This window comes from Oncorhynchus kisutch, linkage group LG13, assembly GCF_002021735.2.
Source record: "Oncorhynchus kisutch isolate 150728-3 linkage group LG13, Okis_V2, whole genome shotgun sequence".
Lineage (NCBI taxonomy): Eukaryota > Metazoa > Chordata > Actinopteri > Salmoniformes > Salmonidae > Oncorhynchus > Oncorhynchus kisutch.
In genome coordinates this window covers 56,714,606-56,734,409 of record NC_034186.2, presented here as the reverse complement: position 1 = coordinate 56,734,409, position 19,804 = coordinate 56,714,606, and the positions used below count along the sequence as shown (strand labels likewise).

Here is a 19,804-nt window from a genome sequence, read left to right as displayed (position 1 = left end):
CACTTGTCGCGGTATGGTTTCTGTTCCTAGTGTGTATAACAGTGTGTGTTGACTGTGGTCCTCACTTGTCATGGTATGGTTTCTGTTCCTAGTGTGTATAACAGTGTGTGTTGACTGTGGTCCTCACTTGTCATGGTATGGTTTCTGTTCCTAGTGTGTATAACAGTGTGTGTTGACTGTGGTCCTCACTTGTCGCTGTATGGTTTCTGTTCCTAGTGTGTATAACAGTGTGTGTTGACTGTGGTCCTCACTTGTCGCTGTATGGTTTCTGTTCCTAGTGTGTATAACAGTGTGTGTTGACTGTGGTCCTCACTTGTCCCGGTATGGTTTCTGTTGCAGTGGCACCAGTTGGAGCTGGGGCTGGGCGTCAGCCGGGAGCAGTATCCTGGCGGAGTTTGGAACCCTGCACCTGGAGTTTGTCCACCTATCAGAGCTCTCCAACAATGGCATCTACACAGAGAAGGTATGTACTACAGTACCCACAATACTGTGAGTGACTTGGTTCGCACAAATCCGGAAGCTTTCCCAGTTAGGATCGAATTTCTCAAAAAACGTTTTTGCAATTCTGCAACCCCGTGTGTGACTTGTCTGCGACAGAATCTCAGATTTTACTTACAGATTTAAACATGTTAAACCGTGAGCATCGTATGCTTCTTAGTGCATGGCTCTATGCCATTATCCATGTGTGTTTTTCTTGCTGCAGCCCATACTATTCTTGTCACGAACTTCAAAATGAGCGGACCAAGCGTGCATTGAGTTCCACATCTTTTTAATACAAAGTGAAACTAGAAACCAAAACTTACAAAGAACGTGACGTCATAGTTCCCAAACACACTAACACAGACAATATCCCACAAAGCATGTGGGAGATAGGGCTTCCTAAATATGATCCCTAACTAGAGGCAACGATTACCAGCTGCCTCTTAATTGGGAACCATACAAAACCACCAACATAGAAATACACATTCTAGAACACCCCCCCTAGTCACACCACTATAGAGAATCCAAGGGCTCTCTATGGTCAGGGCGTGACAATTCTTAAGAACTTCACTTTCGATTCATTTAATGGGTATTTGTGAATGTTTTTAATGGGAATACTGAACATAATGTTAACTTTCATTGGACGATAGCTTTTCCTTTCTAATTTGTCTGTAAGTGTCAACTTCAGCTTACAAGGACATTTAAATCAGTTTAGAAGCATATGTGATGCCAAAGTGTCAGAGCTAATGCCTTTTTTTACTGTATGGTGTTGCAGGTTATGAATATCCGAAAGCTGTTGAACAAAATCGAGAAGCCTCACGGTCTCTATCCTAACTTCTTGAGTCCCGTCAGTGGCAACTGGGTCCAACGTGAGTACTGGCCTCCACTGAAGGAGATACAAATGATTCTATTATTATCATGGAACATAAGGCCACTGGCCAGCCACACTAGTAGACTGGAACTTCTACTAGACAGCCTGAGTGGCATTCTACTAGCCAAAGGTACAAAATCTGTGCCATGCGATATTTGGGGAGACAACATTTCACTCCACATTTTCTACTAGCCTGGTCTAAAAAAGTGCTAGCGGGCTAGCTTAATTTTCATCACCACACTTCACTTGCTGTGTCCACAGGAAAGCGTTTTGACAAGCACCGCCTTTGTAATTGTAGTGCAGCAGTTAAGAACGTCTCTGGTTAAACCCAGTCAAAGGCAATTCTGAGACTTTTTTTTTTGATACTGTACAGGAACACTATAATTCCACGTTATTACACTCTAGTCGTCCGTGAACCTGATCTTCTGACTTTCTACACAGTCCTCCGACCTTGCAGGAGCGCTCCTATTTAAATCCTTTGGAGCATCCTTGTCATCCATCCATCCCCTTTTCTTCCTTTTTCTTTCTTTCACTATCAATGTCAGTCTCAAGCAGGGATGTAAATCGCCTCGCTCTGGGTTATTCAAATGATAATGAATCCAATTACCTCGGGGAATTGAATCTTTTCAGATTCAACTGAAAGGCAGAGGAATGGGAGATGCCTGAGACGGCATCTGAAGATGTGGGCCTGAAAGTCCTAATCTGGCTGATTATGGGGCTAATTGTTGTTGCGGGTGAATGGTTAATGAAGCAGGTAGATAAGGAGGAGAGGAAGGAGAGGGACTGTGGGTGTTCAGCCCGGCCTGTGTTTTTGTCAGCATGGGCACATTGGGCACAGAGCAGAAACCATGGACTCACACACACATCTCCCCCAGTCTCTGCTGTTCTGTTGTCAAGGGCTAAAAGAACGCTGCGTGATAACCTTTCACAGCGTGTAAGGGGTGTGGGGTGGTGGAGGGTGGGTGGGTGGGCGTGCGTGCGTGCGTGCATGGATGTGTGTGTAGATGTGTGAGTGCACAAAAAAACATCTCCAACCCAGTATCTTATCCAGAGTTGTTAAATTAGCATGAAATTGAGTGGGAGGAAAAATAAACAACAATCACAAGTGTATTCATATCTGAAGTTGTACCAACCAATTCAAATTTTATTTCACTTAAAACCACAACTGTGTGGAAACGTGATAAAGCCAGCCATAATGCCAATGTTATTTTCTGTGCTAAGGTTACTCAGAGTATGAATCCACAAGTCAGTCAGTCTGTCATACCCCACAAGAGATTCCCACGTACACTCTGATTCTATTTGACTCGTTCGTTATTGGGTTTAGTAAACCCAAGGTCGCCTGCCTGTGGAGACTACAGAATAATGTTTGTGAAAAAGACCCTCCCCTGTGTGGGAAATAACGTCCGATTTCTCTCTCTCTTTCCTCTCCCAGATCACGTTTCAATTGGCGGCCTGGGGGATAGCTTCTACGAGTATCTGATCAAATCATATCTGATGTCAGACAAGACGGACGAGGAGGCTAAGAAGATGTACTACAGTGCTCTGGAGGTATGAGGCATCCCATAGAGCACGCAGAGAGGGAGCTGCCGTCAGGGGGCCGCTCTATCTCAGCAAGCACTGTAGGGGACGGATATATGCAACACGGAAGGATATGTGGACGGAAGGAACGAAGGAAAGGAGGACTGGGGTCTGTTATCGCTGTAGTTTTAGAATTCAGCGGACTTTTACAGCATATCATAACGAGTATCGGCAACCTGGGTGGCACGAACACACACGCGACACACACGTGTGTATAAGTGTGCGCACAGAGTCACAAACATACGGTCAAACGCGTACATGAGCAAACACTCTCATACACGCAAGCATGCATATGCACATGCAAATATGGCACCCCTACACGCACGCACACGCTCACTCACACACCACACATACACCCTCACAAACATGGCACGACACACACAACCTCCTCCACACACATACACCTAATCCCTCAGCCATCAATTAGCACAATATCTTCTCCTTAAATACCATTGATGCTCGGCTTTTAGGCTGATGAGACTATTTGCTCATTGGAGGGTCAAGCCAGAGGCAAATACATGAATTATAGACAATCTCTCTCCTGTGGCCTGGTATTTAACATAGTTATAGTTTTCTGGTATCACACCATAGCCACACTGTTTGTGTTTGTATAGTGCTCTCAAGCGTAGCTAGTACAGTATTCATTTGCATTAGTATTCAAATAATGGATTAGCTTTCAAATTAAGGTAGATACTAATTAATAGATACAAAGTGAACGTCCCCTTAGATGCTAATTAAGACACTGTGTGAAATGCCACACATTTCAATTAATCCCAACAACATGGTAACGGCAGACAACACCTAATTAGAAACTTCTCACCATATCTGCCCGTAAGGAATGCAGTCATGGGAAAACATGGATTACAGTAGCATTCATATAATTATGAACACCTATTTCCATGACATAGACTGACCAGGTCAATCCAGGTGAAAGCTATGATCCCATATTGATGTCACTTGTTAAATCCACTTCAATCAGTGTAGCTGAAGGGGAGGAGACAGGTTAAAGAAGGATGTTTAAGCCTTGAGACGATTGAGACATGGATTGTGTATGTGTGTCATTCAGAGGGTGAATGTTCAAGACAGAAGATTTAAGGGTCTCTGAATGGGGTATGGTAGTAGGTGGCAGGTGCACCGGTTTGACTTGGTCAAGAACTGCAATGCTGCTGGGTTGTTCATGCTCAACAGTTTCCCGTGTGTATCAAGAATGGTATCACCCGAAGTACATCCAGCCAACTTGACACAACTGTGGGAAGCATTGGAGTCGACATGGGCCAGCATCTCTGTGGAACGTTTTTGACACTTTGTAGAGTCCATGCCTCGATGAATTGAGGCTGTTCTCAGGGCAAAAGGGAGTGCAACTCAATATTAGGAAGGTGTTCCTAATGTTTTGTACACTCAGTGTGTATTAGAGTACTGGGCAGTTTATGTTTTAATGAGCAGTGTCAAATTTGGGGGTAAGATTTCATAGAAATGCTTGCTAGGTTTTAGGATCGTCGGTTTGATTCCCAAAGGGGCCACCCATAAGAATGACAATGGAAGGGATCGATGTCTTATGCGCTAGAAGCAAGATTAACTTGTTTCAGCTATCTAGGCAGTGGATTGGCCATTTCATAAAGGTTTATGCTATGCATTGCATTCTTATATCCAAACACATAATGAGCAAGAGAGAGAGAGAGAGAGAGAGAGAAAAATGAGTCATTTGGTATTGATCTCCTGAGATGCCTTACTCTGTTTCCTAACTTTCCAAAGAAAGGCAAACTCTGGCAGGAGAGATTGCACCAGGGAGAGAGAGAGAAACTTCAATAGATTTCCTCTTAAAGTCTCCCTCTTTCCCTATTCTCTCTCTCTGCTTTCTCGCTCTCCACCTCTGTTTCACACTCTCTCTCTCTCTCTCTCTCTCCCTCTCTCCGTCCATCCCTCTATCTCTCCTTTGTTTCCACCAGATTTCCACCATCTCTCTCTCTCTCCTGGAGTCAGAATAGAATGTCAAGGAGGCTTGACATCAATTTGCCACAGACCTGTCCATGTGTTATGGGGTGGATAACTAATTCCACACATAAATGCAGACACACATACCAATATGGACATGTTGTTCACAATGGCCATGTGAATAGATAGTATGTCTACAAAACATGCATCCACAGAGCATTGTGGATAGAAGAAGCCATACTAAAAATTGGGCACACACAAATTGAAGCAGCTGACATTCCCAGCATTGCCATGACACCTGTGCTGTAGATAGAAATGTATTCCAGACCTTCCTATTGCTTCTCCAGTATTTCTTCTTAGATCAGACATTAAATTGAAAAACAATTGCAGTCTTTTTTTCATTTTTTTCCAGTGTTTCCCCATGTTGGATTCTTGGTAAACTTTGAACATTGCTATACTAGAGACATGATAGATCAGAGGTAATACTATAGTATCTGAGGGATCATTGAGAATGGTTGCTACATCAGAAATTAGTGGTTATGTGTAGGAGTCAGATGGCTTTGGGGAAGTGGAAAGGGAGACGGGTGGAGATCTTGGAACCTAACAATGTCACTGAGAGAGAGAGAGGGTAATGTATAACGTTTCCATTTTATCAGGATAGGTTATTGTTAGCCATCAGGGATCCTCTGGGAGGAGAAGAGACACAGTCTGGTATCAATCACCATGACAGCCTTGAGTTGGGGAGGAGTGAGCACTTTGGGGCAGAGGTCAGGTCAGATGAAGTGAGGAAGAACAGATATCACTAAGGTTCTGTCTAGCAACAGAGATGCATTGGCTGTTCAGGTATGTAGGAGGAGACTCAGCCTAGGAGGAAGGGTTAAATATCAGTGCTTGTGTGAAATGTTGTTTGTCTGAGTTACATCTGTGTCGACCCTTTGGGAAGAATTAAACTTGGTTAAGCTTCTCTAGTGTCCATGAGTTATTTACTCTGAAAACAAGAACCTAACACCCATCTAAGTTTCAGAGTAACAGAAGCATTCAGAACCCACAGAGTTGAAATCATACATATAGAATACTAGAAAAACAAGCCTGGATTCAATTTCTAAGGTAGAAAAGCTGTGTTCTACTGTATGTGAATGGAGGTGTTTCTGTGTGTGTGTGTGCTTTAGTGTGCAGCCAGTTAATATAGATTTATCTGTGTCTCACCCATTTATAAATGTCAACCCCCCCCCCCCCCCCCCCCCAGGCTATCGAGGCTAACCTGGTGCAGAAGTCCCCTGGCGGGCTGACCTACATGGCGGAGTGGAGGGGGGGCATCCTGGACCACAAGATGGGCCACCTGGCCTGCTTCTCCGGGGGCATGGTGGTGATCGGAGCGGACGACGGCGCTCCAGAGAAGAGACAGCACTACCTGGACCTGGCTGCAGAGATTACACACACCTGCCATGAGAGCTACAGTAGATCTGGTGAGGAGGACTGGGAAGGCATTGAGTATAGGACATCTGTGTGACCAAGGACAGGTATGAGTTGAGTATTTAAGGATATTGGATATCCAATGTCTGGATGCTGCTCTGGGTATTCAGAGCAATTGTAGCTTTTCCTGTTATCGTGCAGGACATTATCAAGTCATTAAAATTCCATTGCTGTTAGACTATCTTGTTAAGTGAAGGAATTTGGTGACCCCCACCCCCCAAAAAAGAAAAAAATAGACAGATTGATTCATAGTAGGTTCTCTTTGGTAAAAGAGGTCAATTGGTCATCAAAAAGAATGGAGGATCAAGCCACTCTTCATATAATTAATTAAAATGCCTTTATTTGTATGCCATGTTCAATGGAGACAAAGATTAAACACTCTGAAGTGTTTCGGCTGCATGGCCTTTGTCAGGGAGAGGTGGAGTCATATTGGACATAAAACAATCTGCAGCCAATTTACATTTCATTTCCCCCTGAATAAACCAGAGAATCACTCCTAGCTGGAAGCTACACCTCAAAAGCTGGATGTAAAGGCTTAATAGGGAGCTGCAGAACCTCATGTCTCTGGTGTGAGGAGTTATTCAAAATTATTCTTTGTCATCTTTCGGCATTTCAATGTGCACTCATGCTGTCCTACCAGACATCTTTTAAAAGCAGTACTCCTTTGAAAGCAGTCAGTGGTGATTCAGAATGGAGAGAAATACCAAGATGTCCATAATTTGTAGAATAAACAGAGAATGAGAGTCTGACACCACAGGCAACTGATTTGTAGTACAACTCAACCTGGAGAGGGCGAAAATCAAACAAGACCAAGATCCTCAAGTCTTGATGAGATTCCACACACACAATAAAATCACAAGAGTTAATTTTACAGTATTTTTTGGTTTATATGGTCCCAAACCCATTTTGTGTTAAAACCATTCTGATCATGGTGTTCATATGAACGACACCAAATGGAGTAAATATCCAACTCAAAAGAGTTGCATAAATTGAACTCCAATTGCCATTTTACATTTTTTCATATTGCTTTTAATCAACTCCCTTGCCATTTTTTGGGGCCCTGACACTTCACGGAAATATATTCTTCGGAATCAATTTTGAGTGTTTCCACCACAGGGTGTGCAGACTGGATTCATCCTGAAAATACAGCTAATGTGACTCATCCCATAACAGGTTTCTCGATATACTTAGAAGACGTTTGATCTCCCCACCCAAAAGGCGCCGCCTCCTTTTTATTGCCATCCTCTGCTTTTTTTTTTCATTTTTCATTCTTCTTTTTTTCCCCTCTCATTAGAGGGCTACTCAATATTTCACTTCAGAGCCTCTTAGCTTCTGTTGGATTGGATGCCTTTGGAGTGAGAAAGGAGGTTAAAAGGGTTTCTCCTTCTGCCGCTCCTCTCTGAGTCTGGATCTGTGCCATCAACACAACAGGGCCGGCTGGCCCCCGTCTTCTAGCCAAGACAAGGCAGGCCAGGCCAGGCAGCATTGGGGCTATCGATTCAGACATGAGAGAAAATGTCTGAAAGTTTTCCATCATTGGCTAATGTGCCTCGCTGTTGGGGAGGAGATGAAGGTTGGATCGGAGTTGATGTATAGAAACATAAAACAGTCGATAGTTCAAAAGACAGATGGGCTCTCTGTTCTCAAAAAGAAGAAAGAAAGTTGGAGTCGGTCGAGTGTGCTGGAATAGAAAGGAGATGATGTCAAGGAGGGAAATGCCACCGCTGCCATTGTTGCTCTCATTCCTCTCCTGCCAGATGGATGTTGTGTCTACAGTGAGAAAGTCCAAAAATGGATGTAGCAACTAAGGATTGCCCCTTTAACAGGCAAGTGACCTTCATACGGCAGAACTATGTCGCCATTTGAACGTGATCCATCGTCCTGTCAGAACATTCTTTTTTTATTCTGTCCCACTGTCCCGCAAAATCGTTCCCTTGTCCCACAGATGTGGTCACCCGAATTCCACCAGTGGAAGTTTTGCTACTGCAACATGTGACACCATCTTTTCGCATGTGAGGGGAATAAAATTATTTCAACCCCACGTGTGAACTTGCAATTCCACATGTGAAATATAACTGCATATGCGATATTCGCAAACTGCAATTCACATGTAAGGTGAAAGCATGTTATTCTCCTCATGTGAAAAGATGGTGTTAACATGTGAAATATAATTTCACGTGAAATTTAAGCTTAACATGTGCGTGTGATTTCACATGTGAAAATGCGAATGTGACACGTTTTTTTTTTGTTGACCTGGCAAATATCCCACTAGGTTTTGGGGAAAAAACACAATATTTAAAATGTGCGTCATGTAACGTACGTAGTAATACACACACATCCTGATTGCGGTTCAAAATGTGAAATGTTGCCATGCCAATGGTCTTACCCTGAATTTACCCAGAATAGCAACCATTGTGCTACTGTAGATGGGAATCCTGTTCACATGCTGTCGCTATGGCCTTCCAGAGTGGCAGCCGGCTAACAGAGAGAGAATGTGTAGACCATCTGGATTACAAGACCAACTGGGGAACAGGTCTTTATTGTGGAGCTCATTTTCCATGACTTTTTCGAGCGTAATGTTGGATTCGTGACTGTGTGCCAGGGATATATTATTTGTAATGCGTTGCTAATTCACCCACAGCTATATTGTTTGTTTAAAAAAAATTCAGTACCTCAGAAGACTGATTGAACAAACGATTAACTTAAATATAAATTGACTCAAATAAAATTCCTCATCCCTCATGTTTTTTTTTAAGTACATCATTTAATCTGTTCACTCCGTGTCTCTCTAATCTCCCTTTAGCTACGAAATTAGGGCCCGAGGCATTCCGATTCGACGGTGGGGCAGAAGCCACGGCGACCAGACTGAGTGACAGATACTACATCCTGCGGCCGGAGGTCATCGAGAGCTACATGTACATGTGGAGGTTGACCCATGACCCCAAGTACCGGGAGTGGGGCTGGGAGGCAGTGGAGGTGAGTCACGCAGACGTTAACGTTGCACGGTCTTCATGCTGCAGCCATAATGCCACTAAAGTAATGACTTGTAACTCTGGTACTTTATCTCCAAAATATCTTCTGGTTTTATTTGTTACATTTTGTTGAGCAATGAGTTTAAACTGAGTGGAGATCTGGTGCTTATCATTAAAGTGCATTTAACAAGGATGTTTAAAAGAACAATAAAACTGTGATTCTAGAATGTGTTCTTGAAGTATGATTTAACGCGATCACTCTTGTGGTAGAGAATGTTCCTGCTGCATCAGGAAATTCAAAAACGAGTCCCTGAAAAATAGCAGCTGTCCTTTCTCCATGTGGGGGGCAGTCGAGTTATTTGGACCAGGGCTTGCTATCAAAATAATGTTCTCTCTCGCTCGCTTAAACGCTAGGCCTAGGTCCTATTACTGCAACATTCAAATGTATCTTCAAAAATGTATCTGAAATGCAGCCATACACATCAACTGTTGTTTTATCATTTTATATAGCTTAATAACACAAGATAAATATTGGTCTACACTAGGTTACATCATACAAGTTTCAAGTGGATCCAAAGGTAAAAATGTAGTTCAGTCGTGGCCTGAGGTGGTCTAGCTGCTAGGGCTGCTGCCTTCAGCGCGCACATATAGGCCTACCATCTAGGTCTACCACGCCTTTCTGGCACAAATACAGTTGAAGTTGGACCTTTACATACACCTTTAGACAAATACATTTAAACTCAGTTTTTCACAATTCCTGACATTTAATCTCAGTAAAAAGTCCCCGTCTTAGGTCAGTTAGGATCAGCACTTTGTTTTAAGAATGTGAAACGTAAGAATAAAATGAGAAAGAATTATTGATTTCAGCTTTTATTTCTTTCATCACATTCCCAGTGGATCAGAAGTTTACATACACTCAGTTAGTATTTGGTTGCATTGCCTTTAAATTGTTTAACTTGGGTCAAACGTTTTGGGTAGCCTTCCACAAGCTTCCCACAATAAGTTGGGTGAATTTTGGCCCATTCCTCCTGACAGAGCTGGTGTAACTGAGTCAGGTTTCTAGGCCACCTTGCTCAGAATTGCTTTTTCAGTTCTGCCCACATATTGTCCATAGGATGAGGTCAGGGCTTTGTGATGGCCACTCCAATACCTTGACTTTGTTGTCCTTCAGCCATTTTGCCACAACTTTGGAAGTATGCTTGGGGTCATTGTCCATTTGGAAGACCCATTTGCGACCAAGCTTTAACTCCCTGACTGATGTCTTGAGATGTTGCTTCAATATATCCTCATCATTTTCCTTCTCATGATGCCATCTATTTTGTGAAGTGCACCAGTCCCTCCTGCAGCAAAGCACCCCCACAACATGATGCTGCCACCCCCGTGCCTCACGGTTGGGATGGTGTTCTTCGGCTTGCAAGCCTCCCCCTTTTTCCTCCAAACAAAACAATGGTCATTATTGCCAACCAGTTCTATTTTTGTTTCATCAGACCAGAGGACATTTCTCCAAAAAGTACAATCTTTGTCCTCATGTGCAGTTACAAACTGTAGTCTGGCTTTTTTATGGCGGTTTTGGAGCAGTAGCTTCTTCCTTGCTGAGCGGTCTTTCAGGTTATGTCGATATAGGACTCGTTTTACTGTGGATATAGATACTTTTGTACCTGTTTCCTACAGCATCTTCACATTGTCCTTTGCTGTTGTTCTGGGATTGATTTACACTTTTCGCACCAAAGTACGTTCATCTCCAGGAGACAGAACGCGTCTCCTTCCTGAGCAGTATGACGGCTGCGTGGTCCCATGGTGTTTATATTTGTGTATTATTGTTTGTACAGATGAATGTGATACCTCCAGGCGTTTGAAAATTGCTCCCAAGGATGAACCAGACATGTGGAGGTCTAAAGTTATCCTTCTGTGGTCTTGGCTGATTTTTTTTTATTTTCCAAAGATGTCAACCAAAGAAGCACTGAGTTTGAAGGTAGGCCTTGAAATACATCCACAGGTACACCGCCAATTGACTCAAATGATGTCAATTAGCCTATAAGAAGCTTCTAAAGCCATGACATAATTTTCTGGAATTTGCTTAAAGAGACAGTCAACTTAGTGTATGTAAGCTTCTGACCCACTGGAATTGTGATGCAGTGAATTATAAGTGAAATAATCTGTCTGTAAACAATTGTTGGAAAAATGACTTGTTTCATGCACAAAGTAGATAGTTTTGGCAAAAACAAACTATAGTTTGTTAACAAGGAATTTGTGGAGTGGTTGAAAAACGAGTTTTAATGACTCCAACCTAAGTGTATGTAAACTTCTGACTTCAACTGTAAATCAATCTCCCGATTGACTTTATTTTATTTTATTTATTTACACATGTCAAATATTATTCCAGGGATATTTTACCCCTGATCTTGATAAGAAATTACCATACCAGACACTTTAGGAGAACATAAATAGGAAACAAATAAAATAATAACAATAGGTTACACCAACAGTTTCCATTCATACAGTGTTGGGTAATTGCCATAGTAGAATTTTGATGGTAAATTACTAAATCGTTTATTTCGATTGCACAGAATGTTTGTCAAATAGATAAATCGCCCTTCTGTTCAAAAAGGACTAAGTTGTTCTGATTACAGTACCAACCATGTGTGTTGAATTTAGTCAATCACTGAACTGACCAACTGAGCTATTTGATCAGTTCAGTGATTGACTAAATTCAACACACCTGGTCTTCCAGGTCGGTTAAATAAAAAAAAACAGAATACACTACGGCTCTCCAGGAATAGGGTTGCCTACCCCAAACTGTTAACCTTCGAGTTGTTTCGGTTTTAACCCTGTAACCCAGGGGTGTCCAACTCATTCCATGGAGGGCCTAGGGTCTGCAGGTTTGAGTTTTTTACTTTCAATTAAGCCCTAGACAACCAGGTGTGGGGAGTTCCTTACTAATTAGTGACCTTAATTCATCAATCAAGTTCAAGTGAGGAGTGAAAACCCACAGACACTCGGCCCTCCGTGGAATGAGTTTGAAACCTGTACTGTAACCCTGTGCAAATAATCCTATAAATGTGCAGAATTAAAGCTTCAAAAAAATACATTCATCCATGAGTCAAAGGGTAGTGGGCCGGATTCAAAGCCATGCCGACTCTGGCATACAGTGGGGCAAAAAAGTATTTAGTCAGCCACCAATTGTGCAAGTTCTCCCACTTAAAAAGATGAGAGAGGCCTGTAATTTTCATCAAAGGGACACTTCAACTATGAGAAAAGAATATCCAGAAAATCACATTGTAGGATTTTTTATGAATCCTTTTTTTGCCCCACTGTATGTGTGCCGGGGTTAGTGGCTGTAGGACCACATAGGCACTGAGAAAACCAATAATTTATTATACCTGTTGCTTGCCTTCAACATATAATAAAACAATATATATATATTTTTTTACTGATTATCCTTCTGCGACAAAAGGGGTCAAATTAAGATCTGACATCTGTACTGGTCTCTATCCATACATATTCTCTCGAGGAACTAATGTACAGTACATATAATTGAACACGGTCAAGGCACTGCGATGCTACATCTGACAAGGCAGTGTGAGGGCAGAACTAGCCAGGCTGATTAGCATATTATTACCCCTTGACAAAGGCAGACTAATGCACCATAATTAACACAGACCCCCGTTCTTGCTGTTGGATCTGCACGAGAAGAAGCAAAGTGTGGGTTTTTGGCAACCTTTGTGCCCCATCATTAATGCATGTGTCAACCCTGTCAGTCTGATCACACAGGATGAATACTACATCTATCATCCCAACCCCCGTTGCGACGGCGAAAGTGTCCTTTCTACAGCCACATTATTAGCTCTGCCCCCATTTACCACCTCGACCCCAACCTCTTGTTCTCACTCGTGCTGCTGGACGCCGTTGAATATGGTATAAGGTGCCCCAGACAAGACCTTAATACAAGTAGACTTTGTGTTTGGTGTCGTATGAGGTGAATGTGCTGTGAGGTAAAAGAGTGTGTTTGAGGACATGGTACTAGGTTGACGCATGACTCTCTGGTTCTCCATAAACAACCCATGTTCCCTTATTAGGGCCCTGCGACGCTACGTCTGACAAGGCTGACGTGAGGGCAGAACTAGCCAGGATGATTAGCACATGACCACCTCCTTGACAAACGCTCCCTTATTCGAGGTTGCCCAACTCCAGCACTTGAGAGCTGCAGTCCTACTACTGAAGCTTGATTTGATATGAATTGCAGTCATTACGTCGATAGGTAGGAAGATGCTGTCTGTGCCCATTGGCTGACTACTGTTATAATACATGTCCATTTTGACATGAACATCCCTCCTGCGCTCTTCTTTCTATTCTTCTCCCCAGGCTCTGGAGCAACACTGCAGAGTCGAAGCTGGTTTCTCTGGGATCCGAGACGTGTACGCCCAGACAGTCAGCCACGATAACATGCAACAAAGCTTTTTCCTCTCCGAGACACTCAAGTAAGTGTAACACGGCCAGTCAACGTCCCTCCCCCTGCTGAGAATATACCAGCAAACACTTTGCTTTTTAGACGGCTACAGAGCTTATTCCGCTAAGTGTAAAGGGCATGTACAGTTTCTGAGAAGTAGTATGAAGTAAATGGCATATACAGTTTCTGAGAAGTAGTATGAAGTAAATGGCATATGCAGTTAAATCCCCCTACGGTCTATCGAATTAGCATAATACAAAAATCCCCAGTTTATGCTAGAGATTTCATTTTGCATGAAAATCTCAACCCACCGATGTCGCCCTTCCGCATCTGCGGTGAAAGGTGGCAAAGCTAGAGAGGGGTTTGTCGGACCATGAGACATCCCGAAAAATCTGTCTTCTCACGAAAACGCCTGTAGTAGTTTGACCCCTCTATGGAAAGATGAGACTCTCACAAACATGTACATGTCGGTTGTTTCGCTCTAGGACGCCCACAAGCCTCACAAGAAAATAACAAAGAAAATAACTCCTAATCTTTCTTATATCTCTCAGATATAGGACAGACAGTTCAGAACAAACTTCTTTTAGATAAAAAAAAATTGGGGGGGGGGACTATCTGTTTGTTTGTCCATGTATGAAGCTGTTATTCAATGCATTTCTATGGGCTAATAATAGCAGTAAGGACAAATTCAATGTTTGATAAATTAATTGTTACCTTAAAGTAAAATAATTGATACCTTAAAGGATCCTAAAAGTTCAAATCAAATAGATAAATGATCCTTGGTATGACCATCTTAAAACAATTCCATACGTTAGCTTAGTACAACCCCCATCCCCCCGGCTTAGACTCTATAGGGTCTTAATGCATGAATCATTTTTTTCTCATTAGCTTTGGTATACACTTTCCGCCCGATCGACGTTCCTGACCATCGTGAGAACACTCACATTAGTCTTAAGATATTCACACAATATGTTGAGTGCACTCAAGCACAGTATCTTCATTTCGACATTTACAGACGAACCCTTTCAAAGGTGTTTTTTTTTAGCACGAAAGGAAAAGAAATGGAGTAAATTCCCATTCTGATTCAGCTGAAAGACTCCATCTTACCCCCCTCTCAGACACCGAGTTTGCGCTGGGCTGGTTAGGTGATGTGGACAATCCGCATTGTAATGATGTATCAGACCTAATAGAGCCATGAGGAACTTGTGAGTGCCGTCTAGGCCCCCTTAGATAAAGAACCCTTAAAAACGTTAGGGGGGGGGGGGGATGAAACACACGCTTCTTTAAATAAAGGACACGCGTCACCTTGCGGTTGTTCATCATTCATTGTATTCGTCAATAATAGACATTATGTATTTGTTTAGATACCCGTAGTCTAGGAGAAAACTAGCCAGGGAATCCTTTATTCTAGCCGTTCGTTTCCCCAAGACACTGACGCTGTTTGTCCCTCTCAGGTATCTATACCTGCTCTTCTCTGACGATGACCTGCTTCCTCTGGAGGACTGGGTGTTCAACACGGAAGCTCACCCCCTGCCCGTCGTCCGCAAGAGCTGCCTACAGGGTTAGGGAGGGACACACGACAAGACAACCTTGGAGTAGCAGCCTGCTGTACAACCACTGCACAACTCACCTGCATACAGACACAGAGTAACACGTATTCTTACATCACATGCATACAAACGCACACACATAGACACACACATGACAACATTACACACAGCTAACACCACCACAACAAAATGCAGGGCCAGCGTCCCTTGGGCCCTGTCACAGACTTTTAATTCCTTTCCAGTAAAGGATCTTGTCGTATACGCTGTGATTGTATATCCTTGAGCCGGGCCGGGACTACTTCCTGCCGGCATTACTTTCTGTGGACAATCAAGACGAACATGATTTTCATGAAAAGAGCACCTTTTTTTCTTTCCTTCTTTCCTCTGTGAGGAAACCAAGAGTATCTTGCAGACCCAAATGTAATGGGAGGAGTGCTGTGTTATGGGCCATGTTGTGAGAGAGAGAGAGAAAACCACTGAGCTTTTTCTTTAATTGATTGCGGTGAACAACAGAATCAATGATTTCACTTGATCTTGTCATTGCTTTTTTCTCTGTCTCTTTGACCAAAGTTGTTCGTTCTTTTGTTCACCCTCTCATAATTCCCTAGACATATTATTTTGTGGTGGGATTTGACCAATAGTAAGATGATGGACTAATATGGAGTGTTGAATGGTGTTGAATATTAAAATGTTTAGACAATTGTGAAATGTAATCCACCTTAAATGATTGTTTAGTCAGAGTTTCTTTGCAGAAACAGGTTAAATGAATAATAACAGGCATGGGAACAATTGAAAACGGAAGAGGTTGTTAGAGAGAGGGAGTGTCTCACATTGTTTCTTTATCATTTGTTTTGAGTACAAAAGTGGTGACATATTTTCATAAGGCCAAGTCTGTGTTGAATCCTCCTCACCGCCTTTCAGAGCGTAACTTGTGAGTCCTGTGACTTTAACACAAGTGTCAGTCCTGTTATTGTAACACTGTAACACAAGTTACTGTAGCACTGTAGAACGGGTGCCAGTCCTGTGACTGTAATACTATACAACGAGTGTCAGTCCTGTGGCCAACATCGTAACACAAGTGTCAGTCATATTACTGCAACACTATAGAACAGGTGTCAGTCCTGTGACTAAGACACAAGTCTCAATCCTGTTACTGTAACACAAGCAGTCACAACCACCCAAGAGGCAATATCACCACAGCTAGTCCTAGTTGCCTAGTATGACTGGGCTCAAATATGCTTGCCAAAGTTAACAGCCCTCATGGAGAGCTTCAGCTCTCTCAAATCCACAGTGGGGAAAGTTAGGCTTGAGGTTAAGGGTTTGCTCAAATGTACACCGTTGAGGGGAATGTGAAATGGCGCTTTCCTATTTCATCCTTATTCGTATCATCACTGCTGTCCAATACAGTTGTGGAGAGAATGTGCTGTACATACCTGGATGAATGTAATGGACCCCTGTATTAGCTTATCTTCAGTTTATTTTGTGATTTATTTCACTTAATTACATAATTATTTTCATTTCTTTTTCATTTGCTTCCCTCAGGTGTTTCTGTAAAAGAGGAAAAATTTTGACTTTAATTATAGCTCTGGTTGATATTAATTATTGTTATTACTTATCTTTCATTGTTGAATATTTTCAAATACGGATAAAAGACCTGTGCAACTTTGTACATTTAAAGCAACTTCATTCGCTTTGTCTGGATTTGTTGTTGTTGTCTGTCCCTAATATTACTGCTTATGGTTATTACTGTATGGAGTGTAAAATCTATTTGACCTCACCTTCCAACACATTGACTAAGTGTATTTCCAGAATACACAACTGTCAACTTAACCTATTGATGTGGAAGACCTAAGAGCTTCGCCATACTTCACATATGAAACCTCATCACGTATCTTTACCACCAATGCTGAAAATCTGCAAAGCTCCTAAGCTCTGCTTTCTGTAGCTTTGTGCTCCAGGTGTACCGATACAATGTTTCCTATACCTTAGCAACCAAGACTGTCAATATCAGACAAGATCACTCTCCATGACATCAAGGTTCAAAATATTTACATGGCTCTTGGTTCTTGTTCACATTGTAGTTCAGGGCCCAAATTCACAAAACTCCATTAGAAGCTTTTTATGTTTTTGTGTAAGAAGTGGTTTGTGAATCTGGGCCCAGGTACACTAAACACTGCTGGGGAGTGCGTGTTTGGTTGAGTGAAGCCAGTGGGTGTTTGGTTAAGTGAAGCCAGAAGGTATAGTGTGAAAGAGTGAGCCGAACATAGAAGGGCACGCCAGCTAAGCCTTCAAAACAGTCTGTACATTGAGTACAACTCATGTGAAGGTAGTTCTTTGCATAACATCTAGACATACTTTATGCCATCTGTGTCTCAAAAACTCAACTTATTCAATGTCATAAATGCATAGTTTTGCGCGGTGTTGGGGAGTAATGAACTACATGTAAACGTCCCTTTTTCAGGACCCTGTCTTTCAAAGATAATTTGTAAATATCAAAATAACCTCACAGATCCTCATTGTAAAGGGTTTAAACACTGTTTCCCATGCTTGTTCAATGAACCATAAACAATTAATGAACATGCACCTGTGGAACGGTCTTTAAGACACTAACAGCTTACAGACGGTAGGCAATTAAGGTCACAGTTATGAAAACTTAGGACACTAAAGAGGCCTTTCTACTGACTCTGAAAAACACCAAAAGGAAGACGCCCAGGGTCCCTGCTCATCTGCGTAAACGTGCCTTAGGCATGCTGCAAGGAGGCACGAGGACTGCAGATGTGGCCAGGGCAAAAAATTGCAATGCCCGTACTGTGAGACGCCTAAGACAGCGCTACAGGGAGACAGGATGGATAGCTGATCATCCTCGCAGTGGCAGACCACATGTAACAACACCTTCACAGGATCGGTATATCCGAACATCACACCAGCAGGACAGGTAGAGGATGGCAACAACAACTGCCCGAGTTACACCAGGAACGCACAATCCCTCCATCAGTGCTCAGACTGTCCGCAATAGGCTGAAAGAGGCTGGACTGAGGGCTTGTAGGCCTGTTGTAAGGCATGTCCTCACCAGACATGACAGACAACAGCGTCGCCTATGGGCACAAACCCACTGTCTCTGACCCAGACAGGACTTGTGCTCTTCACTGACGAGTTGCGGTTTTGTCCCACCAGGGGTGATGGTCGGATTCGTGTTTATCGTCAAAGAAATGAGCGTTACACCGAGGCCTGTACTCTGGAGCGGGATCGATTTGGAGGTGGAGGGTCTTTCATGGTCTGGGGCGGTGTGTCACAGCATCATCGGACTGAGCTTGTTGTCTTGCAGGCAATGTCAACGCTTTACGTTACAGGGAAGACATCCTCCTCCCTCATGTGGCACCCTTCCTGCAGGCTCATCCTGACGTGACCCTCCAGCATGACAATGCCACCAGCCATACTGCTCGTTCTGTGTGTGATTTCCTGCAAGACAGGAATGTCAGTGTTTTGCCAATCCCATTGAGCACGTCTGGGACCTGTTGGATCGGAGGGTGAAGGCTAGGGCCATTCCCCCCAGAAATGACCGGGAACTTGCAGGTGCCTTGGTGGAAGAGTGGGGTAACATCTCACAGCAAGAACTGGTAAATCTGGTGCAGTCCATGAGGAGGAGATGCACTGCAGTACTTAATGCAGCTGGTGGCCACACCAGATACTGACTGTTACTTTTGTTGTTCAGTTCAACTAGTAATTTAACTACATTTTGCAATAGCTTAGTGGTAGATTAACTCATTTCAAATCTAGGTAGTGTTTTCAGCAGTTAACTTTTTTACCATTTAGTGGTGTAGCTAACTACTGGAACTACACATTAGACCTGGCTTATTTTCACTTATTTTCAAATAGTTTTTGTGTTTAATAGGCTAAATTACACATTCTGTTAACATATAACCCCAAAGTGACCGGTTCTTGCCATTTGTTGTCTATGACATTTCAGATTTACATATGATCATTTATCATAAAATAGTTTGCATGTAGTGAACTACTCTTTCAAAGTAACTTTAATTGAGTAAACTGCATGTTCTTCAGGGTAGCTTGAGTGTAGCTTAACTTCTTCCAGTGCGAAGTAATTGGTATCTTGGTAAACTATATTTTCAGAATAGCTTCCCCAACACTGGTTTTGTGCTGCTTGGATTCATTGCTAGTATATCAGTTTGCGCTTTAATCTTTCCTCATTGATTTCCATGAGAGGAGATGAGGTGCTCACCGAGTGATGAAATTTGTTTCATTGTTTGCACAGGGGAAGTTCATTACAGATTTAAATGATGGGGGAGTTTCCAGGATAGGTAACGTTCCAGCAATTAGGAATAGAAAATTAATAATGTGGGTTTAGTCATCACACCAATGGATCACAGGAGGGCCAATTTCATTTCATTCTGCTCCAAATAGTATACCTGCACATGTAACCAGAATGGCTCATCCAAATCAAATTATTAGAATTGTATTATATGAATATAAAATAGATTATATT

General features: G+C 42.6%; 1 protein-coding gene across 2 annotated transcripts in view; it reads left to right on the top strand.

Annotated features, from left to right (window-relative positions):
* Window positions 1-17,004, top strand: part of LOC109902135 (mannosyl-oligosaccharide 1,2-alpha-mannosidase IA) — a 216,129-nt gene extending 199,125 nt beyond the window's left edge. The window contains exons 6-12 of one of the 2 annotated variants that reach the window (XM_031786607.1): window positions 340-463; window positions 1,256-1,349; window positions 2,784-2,899; window positions 6,108-6,327; window positions 9,138-9,310; window positions 13,669-13,784; window positions 15,208-17,004. In XM_031786607.1, coding sequence (XP_031642467.1) covers window positions 340-463; window positions 1,256-1,349; window positions 2,784-2,899; window positions 6,108-6,327; window positions 9,138-9,310; window positions 13,669-13,784; window positions 15,208-15,319 — 955 coding nt within the window. In that variant the 3' untranslated portion in view covers window positions 15,320-17,004. Of the gene's footprint in view, window positions 1-336; window positions 464-1,255; window positions 1,350-2,783; window positions 2,900-6,107; window positions 6,328-9,137; window positions 9,311-13,668; window positions 13,785-15,207 lie in introns of both variants that reach the window. The other variant, XM_031786606.1, reaches the window with a different exon arrangement.
* Window positions 17,005-19,804: the final 2,800 nt, after the last annotated feature.